Source organism: Gobio gobio (assembly GCF_949357685.1).
Source record: "Gobio gobio genome assembly, chromosome: 13".
Lineage (NCBI taxonomy): Eukaryota > Metazoa > Chordata > Actinopteri > Cypriniformes > Gobionidae > Gobio > Gobio gobio.
In genome coordinates, this window is record NC_137106.1 from 19,012,601 (window position 1) to 19,023,965 (window position 11,365).

At 35.7% G+C, this 11,365-nt stretch overlaps 1 protein-coding gene across 1 annotated transcript; it reads left to right on the forward strand.

Moving 5' to 3' along the window:
• The first annotated feature begins 252 nt into the window (after nt 1-252).
• dnajc27 (DnaJ (Hsp40) homolog, subfamily C, member 27) lies at nt 253-11,107 on the forward strand. Its single transcript, XM_079832660.1, has 8 exons — nt 253-562; nt 836-918; nt 1,288-1,357; nt 1,861-2,025; nt 2,111-2,233; nt 2,330-2,490; nt 7,284-7,412; nt 7,787-11,107. Exons 1-8 carry the CDS (start codon nt 476-478, stop codon nt 7,788-7,790), a joined length of 822 nt encoding a protein of 273 aa, XP_079688786.1. The 5' UTR covers nt 253-475; the 3' UTR covers nt 7,791-11,107.
• Nucleotides 11,108-11,365: the final 258 nt, after the last annotated feature.

The following is an 11,365-nucleotide window of genomic DNA, read 5'->3' on the forward strand; positions in this document are numbered from 1 at the left end:
TGCTATAATTTGCCCTTATGGTTTGATTGTATATATTATACTTATCATAATTTCCATTAACCTCTTTAGTAAATATATAATTTAAATTATATTTAAATATAGTATTTTAACTCCACATGTTTTGGTTTGTATCATATGTATTGTATAGGCTCTGTTGAATCTGTTGTTTTCAATCGTGTGATCAAATAGCAGTTGCTAGGGCAGCTAGCCCGTTAGCATGTCGAGTTTGAAATAATTCTACCTGCAAAAATATTTGCGGTTTTTGTCGGCGGCAAATCATGTGTGAAATGTAACATTACTTACGGTTTATGGACAAATGTTATCCATATTATTCAATGACACACTGGCTCTCTGTTAGCCATAACGTTAGCAAGCAGGCTGATCACTGTGTTGACGGACCGACTCAAACAGTCATACGTGAATTCTTGGGATATTTCATCTCTTCCTTTGGAAGTGGTTTGGGAATAAGTGCAATATGGACACAAATGTTCAGAAAAGGCGAGAAAACAAGAAGTCGTTACGGGTTAAGGTCATTAGTCTGGGAAATGCAGAGGTGGGGAAGGTAAGAATATACTGTTATGAACCATACAGACATACTTAATTTTCTTTTAAAGAAGTAAGGTCCTTTGAAAAGGATTCCCCTTAGATATGTATTGTAGTGTATTTTATATAAATGTGTACTCTGATACTGTAAACATCCTTTGCTTGTAATCTGTTTTGGAATAAATGTAAATTAGGAGCTTTTCATTCAGTAGGATTTTGTTTTTAGGTTATCCTGCATACTGGGTAGCAGGTTACCTAAAACATATGTAATATTTCTCTTTCTTTGTTCCAGAGCTGCATTATTAAACGGTACTGTGAGAAGCGGTTTGTGCCCAAGTATCTAGCCACTATTGGAATAGATTATGGCGTAACCAAGTAAGTGATGTGGGTTTGACAAATAATCTCTCAAATATAATGTTCAAAAGGCTGCAAAGCTAGAATTGAACTTAATCTTTCCTAAATGTATCATAATCATGGCACATAACACACCTATTTTGTATTCTACTGGTTCAAACTGTTATCACATAATTGTATTATTATGTAGCTATTCATTCATTCTTTAGTTTATTGTATCTACTTTTTGCAGTAATGTTAAATATTAAAGAGTTTTGTCACTTTTTGGTGCACTGGCACATACTTGTTGATGCACTTAAAAAAAAGAAAAGTTAATTCTATTAATAAAGTACAGTTACTGTGATTAACTGATGAACTGTAAATTAAATCGTTTTTTTTCTTCACCTCAAGGGTTCAGGTTCGAGACAGGGAGATAAAAGTAAACATTTTTGATATGGCTGGACATCCTTTCTTTTATGAGGTATTGCTTGCTTTATGTTATATTTGAATGTGTAAGCACATTATAGAGTAATATTAAAATAATGTAGAATTTTTTTTTTATTATTATTGTAGAATGTAATTCAGAATTGCTTTTTTTGTGTGTGTTACTGCTCTGAAATATGAATGCATCTACCTAACCACAGTGTGGTAGTATAGAGCTGCTGTCAATGTTTAACATGTGTTTGTTAAATCTAAAGTCATCATGAAACAGAAGTTGAAATAAGTCTTTTCTTCCATATATTGTGATATATCCAAGTGAGGGCTGGACTTGATTTTGTCCGTCGGAAAATTATTGGATTGTTGTGTTTAAAGATTATGAGGACGCATGAATAAAATAAAATTATGTGTGCAGTGCACGGATAAATCATTTATAATAAATACTTATACTGTAATATTTAGATTTTATGGTGACTTTAACTTGTCATCTATTTGTGCATAGAATTTGATCCCAGGTTAATATAGCTGATGCTGTGTATTTTACAGGTTCGCAATGAATTTTATAAGGACTCTCAGGGCGTGATTCTGGTCTATGATGTTGGTCTGAGGGAGAGTTTTGATGCTCTGGACAGCTGGCTCACAGAGATGAAGCAGGAGATGGGCTCACAGGCTAACATGGAGAACATCATCTTCGTTGTGTGTGCCAACAAGGTGCCACAAGTGTTTAAATATCTGTGTATTATCTGTGATTTATTTGAGATTGACTGTTATAAAGTGCTGTTGCTCACCCTTAAAGGTTGACCTGACGAAAAGGCGAGTGGTGGATGAGAGTGAGGGGAGACTTTGGGCCGAGAGCAGAGGATTTCATTACTTTGAAACCTCAGCCCAGAGCGGCGAGGGCATCAATGAAATGTTTCAGGTGTGTGTCTCCATTCAACTCTTTTCAGTTCACAAACCTGCTGTTGTGTTTTTAAAGAATGACTGTTGTTTACCTACTGTGTGTCCACCTCAAAAGGCCTTTTTCTCCTCCATAACTGACATGTGTGAAAATGGAGGGAAGAGACCTACTCCAGAGGTCAACGTAGGTTTTACCAAAGAGCAGGCCGACACTATCCGACGCATCCGCAACAGCAAAGACAGCTGGGATATGCTGGGGGTTAAACCTGGGGCCACAAGGTAAGTCTTAAGCCTAATTTATACTTCTGCGTCGAGTGTATGCCGTAGCTACATCGTAGGCTGTGTGTAGCATACGAATGGTCTAACGATATTGGCTTAAGTAGATGGTGGGTGGAGTCTACCTATTTGTGGATTTGTGAGTGTAGACGCTAGAAATGTGTCAAAATCCACGCTCTGCTACGATTTACAAATGTGTAAGAAGAGATCCACCAATGCAGAGATACAATGCAATCCATTTTCATACATACGTAGGTTGACGTGCACCTCTCCAAAAATGTCAATTCTACATGGACCGCAAGCTCCCTCGGGTTATCATGCTCCCCTCTTCATGGGTAATTGCAAATCGACTCAGACAAAAACGCTGAAGTATAAGGGAAAATCGACACGTAGAGGCTATGCCGCAGGTCAGACTCCGAAGTATAAATCAGTTTATACTAAATGTCACTACTAGTGCTGTTGTACTTTTGTATTTTATACTCTGGATGAATGGTTATTTTAGATATTGACTATTGCTCTGATATCTTCCCTCCACTCTACAGCATGTCATTAAAACATTTTGAATGAAATCCAATATACAGATTCAAAAGTTTGTAGTCAGTAAGATTTTTTTAAAGAAACCTTTTATGCTTTATGGGGTGGTATTGGTTTATTTAAAGGAATTCAATTATTTAAGGATTAAAAGGGATTTAAGGAAATGGATAAAATAAATAAGAACGGTAAAAGTTCTAGTTCTATTGTAGTTATGTAGTAGGCTAAACTATTTGCAAGTAATATACTTTCTTTTTTAATATGTACACATTCACTCTTATTTTCGTCTGCCTAATATGTAAAAATACAAAAAATTTCTTGTCATGTCAAATTCAGTTATGATTTACATAAATAATGTCCTATTTTCAATTCAAAATGGTGACATTTCATAACAAATATCAAGTAGTTTGCATCACTTGATATTACTGTTGGTCGCTGAACATTTTTATCGTAAAACAGTTGTCAAACATTAAATGTTTAGCTACTTACATCTTACGATGCACTCTTTCACTGCTATGACTAAAGTGTCGTGTTGGAATGCGCACTAACAGTAAGCCCCGACTTCTTTGATTGGCCATCTCACTCATTCTGACAGTGACGAGTGCTGTTAGACTGCTGAGGCAGACCAACCTAAAAATGTAACATTTTACTTTTGTCATCCTAGCAACAAACAGAGCGGTGTGTAATGGAGTACATTAGAGCATCATCAAGAATATCAAATATTGGGGGTGACAATCTGGCCATTTCTAATTATTCGGGGGGATTTATCTCCCTCAATGTCTTTGGTGGTTATGGCCCTGATATTTTGTGTAATATAAATTTATTTGATGGTGCAAACTTGTGATCGACTGAAAAAAATAGTGGCCAATGTAGATAGATGCTTTATTGTCATTGTTAAATGATGGAATTGCCAACGTATACAGTTAAAGAATTCAGTGCATATTACAAATGAAGGCCATATTGCATAGAAATGACATAAGGTGCTCATAATGTTTTTGCACATACATGGTTCTTGCATGTCAAGAATTATATATTACAGTTTTCAGTTTAAAGTTCAGTAAGGTGACAGTAGGGCTGTCACGATTATGAAATTTGGCTGACGATTAATTGTCCAATAAATAATTGCGATTATGACGATTAATTGTCTGTTTTAGGGCTTTGGCGATTAATTGCCTGTTTTAGGGCTTTGTCGATTAATTGTCATACAAATTGTTGTGATTATTTAATTGAATCCCTTGTAAGTTGTCACTTGCAATAACACATTAATACACTTAAAGCCTTTAAATATTAAAGTAATTTAATCAATGAAAAATATGTATCTTTCAGAAATGTGTACATTTAAAGAAACAATGTAAATGTATATGAAAGTATAAATAATAGAAACAATCACCATAAAGTTACCATAACACATAAAGGACTGTAAATATCTCATTCCAAACTAAAGTAAAATATAAATATATTTTACAACTTTGAAAATTCTGTAAATAACAGAAACAATGAATCACAAATATAAACTATGACCATAACAGAACAGGCCATAAAAATCAAATTCTGAAATAAAAACAATCATGCTCCTTAATGGCTTGGTAGATTACGGGAAAGAAACACTAGCATGTTGACTTTTTCTGGCTTAAGACAGCATCTAACTGGGGTGACAATGTTGCCAGCTGTACTGAAGATTCTTTCAGAAGCAGTACTTGTTGCACATATAGGCTACTTTCTCGCCAACTTGGAAATTAAAGGAAACCTATGTATGACACGTCAATTCGCTATGCCATTTTGGAGTGCTATCAAGACGCATAATCGCTTTTTAACGTGTTTATCAACGCCGTTTCAATCTATCCCCCTACACTGCCCCTACCCATCACACACACACACACACACACACACACACACACACACACACACACACACACACACACACACACACACACACACACTGCCCCTAAACCTACCCATCACAAGAAACATTCTGCATTTTTACATTTTCAAAAAAAAAACATAATTTAGTATGTTTATAAATCCATTTACATTCACGCGGAATCACACGGCGTAGACATAGACGCGGAGATGATGGTTTGTTTCGGCGTACACATACAAGCGGAATCACACAGCGTAGACATACACGTGGAGATTATGGTTTGTTTCGGCGTACACATACAAGCGGAATCACACAGCGTAGACATACACGTGGAGATTATGGTTTGTTTCGGCGTACACATACAAGCGGAATCACACAGCGTAGACATACACGTGGAGATTATGGTTTGTTTCGGCGTACACATACACGCGGAATCACACAGCGTAGACATACACGTGGAGATGATGGTTCGTTTCGGCGTACACATACAAGCGGAATCACACAGCGTAGACATACACGTGGAGATTATGGTTTGTTTCGGCGTACACATACACGCGGAATCACACAGCGTAGACATACACGCGGATAGCTCAAAATGCGTACAGATAACACGCCATTTGGCTTTAGAAAGTTAAGCAAAGCCATGATGTCATGTTGATTGGCGTTGTCGTTTTCGGCTTTGAAACTAAATCCATCTTTGTTGAATAACTGGGCTGCTCTAACTCAGGATGGAGAAATCAACAGGGCAATATAATTTGAACGTAATGCTCAGCGTAATGAATTCAGAGGGAGACCGGTAGAAGTAGAGTGCTGCAGGTACGTCGTTCATGAACGAATGATTCTTTAATATGACTCGGGACTACCGAGTTGTCTCAGAGAGTGATCCGTTCATTTTGTTGGCCGCGCGTGTGCGCAAAATCCCATAGGTTCTGTACATGAAACAGAAAATGTTAGTTCATCCCTCGAGTTCGGGTTGAGTCTTTCGTTCTTCCTGTCAGTCCTATAGTAGACAATGCTGTCAGAACCGGAAAGAGAAATTATTAGTTCATCTTTCGACGTTCCGCCGGGTCCGAGTCTTTCGTTCTTCCTGTTATGCTGAAATGACTCCATTTTTTTTTTTTTTTTCATTTTGCTGAACGAGATTCAAAGATCCGAGTCTGTAAAATGATCCGAACTTCCCGCTACTAACTACAGGGCCCCCTTGTGTCTTCTAATAGTGGGCAATAATAACGATCACCTGTAATGACCGCGATTAGACCAATTAATCGCGATCAAACGATTATTTTTATAATCGTGACAGGTCTAGGTGACAGCTGTAAGATAAACACTGTTCATAAATCTTGTGTATTTTTTTGGCAACAGATGGCAACAGTCCAATTGTTGTGGATATCTAAAGAGCATAAAATGTCAGACATCATGTAACGTATCATATCATTTCAGAATAATAAATAAATAAAAGGATGAACAATTTATTCAAACAAATGACAAATGAAATGTTATGCTTTAAATGAAATTTAAATATGTTACTATTACTGTATTTATATAGGCCACTGTGGTTTGATGTTGATTTCTAAAGTTTTGTTGATTTCTAAAACTGTTTTGTAATAAACTATGTACTATGTATATCCGTTTTGCGGACACACATTTATGTGACCAAGTGTAAATGGAACCGTTTTGATAAATCAGATAAGATATCTGATCAGTAAAAACACATGAAGTGACCAGGTGTAAACAGGCCTATAACTGTTGGCCCTCTAGCAGTTAAAAAACAAAACTGCTTGCATTTTGCAGAAGAGTATTGTTTTGGTTGTGCCTCGGCTGACTGTGCGGATGAATATGATTATCCTTCTGTTCATAAAACATTCACTACTAGGCTTAAACAACAAAAACACCTTTTGGAACAAGGATTAATGATATATTGACTCATTAGTTAAAGAAAAAAAAAGAGTTGCATATAGTACTTTTAAGAAAGCCTGCCAAAGCTAGTACTTACTAATCTGTTTTCTGGAATGTTTTATACAGTTATTTCCTGTTTTAGTTATAGCGTTCCGGTATGATTGATGCAGCACTCACACTGCGGGTTGTGTTAGCTTGGTTGGTTTAATCATGTGGGTCAGATCATTAGAGAATGCCTGCAATCCAATTACCATCCCTAAATTCTCTCCTGCCAGACTTATCAGCCTCTTTGAGATTTCCCTAACACCATGAGAAGCCAATCATGAGCGTGTGTCATTCCTCATGCCTGACCAATCACATTCCATGTACAGGCCAAGCCTATCTTCATTAGCTGATTCTTCACTGTGATCCCTCTTTAGTGATACCACAATGTTTTGCTATATCAGCATTTTAAAGGCCTGTTTGAAGGAACTGAGACTAATAGGTTTTTCTCATTTTGTGTTCATAGGGAGGAAGTCAACAAGGCATACAGGAAGTTGGCTGTACTGTTGCACCCGGACAAGTGTGTGGCCCCTGGCAGTGAGGATGCCTTTAAAGCAGTGGTTAACGCTCGCACGTCCCTGCTCAAGAATATCAAGTAGGAGCGTGTGCCCACACACAAGTACATCTCACATGGTTTCCATTACAAACACACACCTCATTGTGTCTGAGATATGCCATAAAATTATATACATTGTGCCATTGAAATATTATCTATTTTAAATGGAATTTTTGTTTGTTTGTTTAAATTGTTTGCTGTGGTGTTTTGTTTGTTGAATTTATGTTATATATTTATTTATTTATCATTTTGATTATTAAATGTGCATTAAAAACCTTACGTGAACCAGGGCAGTTTAAATATGCTATTACAATATTTGAAGTACAAATAACATTGTAACACTACAACAGTGTTTTCATCAACAAATAGACTCTTTAAGGCTATCAAAATTAACCATGTTCCCTTGTTTTAAGTTGATCAGCTTCACATTGCCATTAGTTGGAGTTGGAGAGTTACCTCGCATTTGCAGAGTTCCCTTCTCAGTGAAGATTACGCTTAAAACACACGGAGAAGCCTCTGGACTCCAACAAAGACTTAGGTACAGCTGAGTTTGATGACACGGTCAGCACAGTCGTCTTGTTTATAATGTAATATACATGTTCATGTCAAGTTGTAATGGGGAAACAACCATAATGCTATCAGGAGCATATCTGTAAGGCCTCAGCCCAGATTATATTCACGTCACATCACCTTAGAGCATGAGGATGACTTTGGTGGACCCTTCATTTGCCCAGTCTGTCCTGTGAAATCTGACTGTTGTGCTGCTTTGCTCCCATGATTTGCGAGTCAGACTTGGCATTCTAATGCTGTTGTTTAATCCCAATGCACCTTGCAAGGATACCATGACCTACTTGGGTGATTCCCAGTTTTCCTTTGTTTCACCTTAGCTCACTCCAAAGAGAAGGAAAAGCACCAAACATGTACTGTAACTTGGCCTGGGTTTAAAAAATCCCAAGTCTTCTCAGATTTGAGACTACAGTAGATTCTACTCACTAGTCTTTTGAAGAGAATCACATTTCAGTACAAACATCAATACATTTAAATCAACCTGTTTAAGAAACATTGTATGTCATGCAGATGCAATTTGTTAATAATTTGACTTAAAGGGATAGTTCTCCCAAAAAGGAAAATTAACACATGATACTCAATTACATTTACTCAACCTCAAGCCATCCTAGGCGTGTATGACATTCTTCTTTCAGACGACTACAAGCGGAGTTATATTAAAAAATGTCCTGGCTAATCCAAGCATTATAATGGCAGTGAATGGCAGCCCAAGTGTATCCATCCATTACAAAAGTAATCTACATGGCTCCGGGGGTTAATAAAGGCCTTCTGAAGTGAATTGATAGGTTAGTGTAAGAAAAATATTCATATTTTAACACGTTATAAAGTAAAATATCTAGCTTCCGGCGGACCGCCTTCTGTATTCAACTCTTTTTTTTTAAATTTGCCAATCACTGCCATTACAAAGCTTGGATTAGCCAGGACATTTTTCAATATAACTCCGATTGTATTCGTCTGAAAGAAGAATGTCATCTACACCTATGATGACTTGAGGGCAGAGGCGGACAGTACTTAAGTATTTTTACTTTCTACTCCAGTACATTTTTCGAGTATATATTTTATCAGTGTTTTTCTTTGGAAAACTTTTAATTCATTACATTCCAAAGCATAATTTATAATGTCATACTTTTTACTGCACTACATTTCATAAATAAAAGTTGTTGTTTTTTTACCTTGAATACTTAATTACATTAAAAATATAGTACTTTCTATAGTAAAAATTTTTATTACTTTTACTTGAGTAAAAGTATACAATACTACATTTTTAATGTAATTAAGTATTCAATTATATTAGATATGAAACATTGTGCAATAAAAAGTACAATATTCCCCCGGTTTCACAGACAATGCTTAAGCTAATCCTAGACTAAAATGCATGTTTGAGCTATTTTAACTGAAAGAATCTTGCACTGACAAATCTTAAAATATGTCAGTGGCATTGTTTTGTCTCAAGATGCACACCAGCAATGTTTTTTTCTTGGGCACGTTTATAAAAGTTACTTAAATGTCCTAATTGAACTAAGGCCTAATCCTGGCTTAGTCTAAGCCCTGTCTGTGAAACCGGGCCATTATGTTTTGGAAGGTTGTGAAGTAAAAGTTTTCCAAAGAAGAACACTGATAAAGTACATATACTTGGAAAGTAAAAATACTTGAGGACTGTCCGCCTCTGCTTGGGGGTGAGTAAATTATGAGAGAATTTAAATTTTTGGGTGAAGTATCCCTTTAAGTTATGTACTTATGTGTATAGGCTATAGTTTTTTCCATTAATGGACTTACCAAACTTACACTACTGTTCAAAAGTTTGGAGTCAGTAAATAGTTTTGTTGTTGTTTCAAAGAAATGAATTAATCAAGGATGTATTCAATTGATCAAAGGTGAAAGTAAATACGTTTACATAGTTACAAAAGATTTCCATTTCAAACAACCACTGTTCTTTTTAACTTTCTTTTCATCAAAGAATCCTGGGAAAAATTGTCATGGTTTCCACAAAAATATTGAGAAAATACAATATTGATGATAATAATAAGAAATGTTTCTTCAGCACTAGAATGATTTCTGAAGGATCATGTGACACTGAATATTCAGCTTTTTCATCAATTACATTTTAAAATATAGAAATGTATAAAACATTTATTTTACATTTTAATAATATTTAGCAATTTACTGTTTTTTTACTGTATATTTGATCAAATAAATGCAGCCGTGATGAGCACTTCTTTCAAAAAACATTAAATAATATTACTGATTGAAAACTTTTGAACAGTAGGCTAGAACATGTTGTGGTCACTAGTGCCAAGACTATATTAATGTGTATAAGAGTATCGTTTACAAAATGTCTGGTGGTTTTGGAAAGCTAAAAAAAAATAGTTGATGTTGACACAGTTGCTTGTATGTATGTATATATTGTTGATTTCTCTACTCTGAAGTGTATTACGCATAAAAAGAACTCTCTGTGAATCTGTCACAGTAATAGTATCTGATAATGTAAGAAGAAAAATGGCTTTGTTTACACCAACATTAGAATAAATAGAGATAACAGGGATGAAACTGTTATATTAGCAGAGCTGTGTAGATGTGCCAACATGCATTAGTTCAACAATGTTTTGTTTGGCCCTTGTTTATTAATAATAATCACTGTAATGCAAGTATATCAAATACTGTATTTTTTTATGGAACCGTGGTGTTTACAACATGATGTGGGTGTACATGTGCAATGTAACCATTATTTATATTTTTAAATATTGATCTGAAAGTTCACCTTTTGTGATCTCTATTTCATCTGTTTATTTTGAAGGGCATTTAATAATGTGCGGCCTTATTCGCTATGTTGGACTATGTTACGTATCCGAACGATGTTTGACTGTTGCATCATCTGTTGTATTCAAAAATGTTTTATTAGCTACCCTCACTACACAACATTGAACCTTTTAACTGGAGTCACTTTTGTTTCCGACTTTTGTTTCATTGTGTGACATTGATTTGTCCGAGTATAAAATGTGTTAAGGCATGAATAAGAAGCATGTTTGTGATTATGCAGAACAGAAAGATAAGGCCTGTTTAAATGAATGCCAAGGCCACTGCTCAATGGTAAAAGTGGCTCTGTTTTATGCACAGAAGCATTTACTTTCTCCATTTTGATTATATAGCGTAATAAAGGAATCATTTTAAATCACGTTTTGCCTTTTGGTTTTGAAAATTGCATTATTAAATCACAACATTACAAACTAAACCAGTTTCACAGAAGGGCCATTAACTGTTTTGCATTTAAAAATGGAAAAAGAACTGCAAGGTCTAGAAACGCGTTTTCATAAAAGTTGAACTTCTTTTAACTTTTAAACTAAAGCACCACGTTTTTAGAATGCTGTGTACAGCGTGAAAAAAAGACGCAAGCACATTGGTCAAACAAGTCCGCCTAACCTACGCAT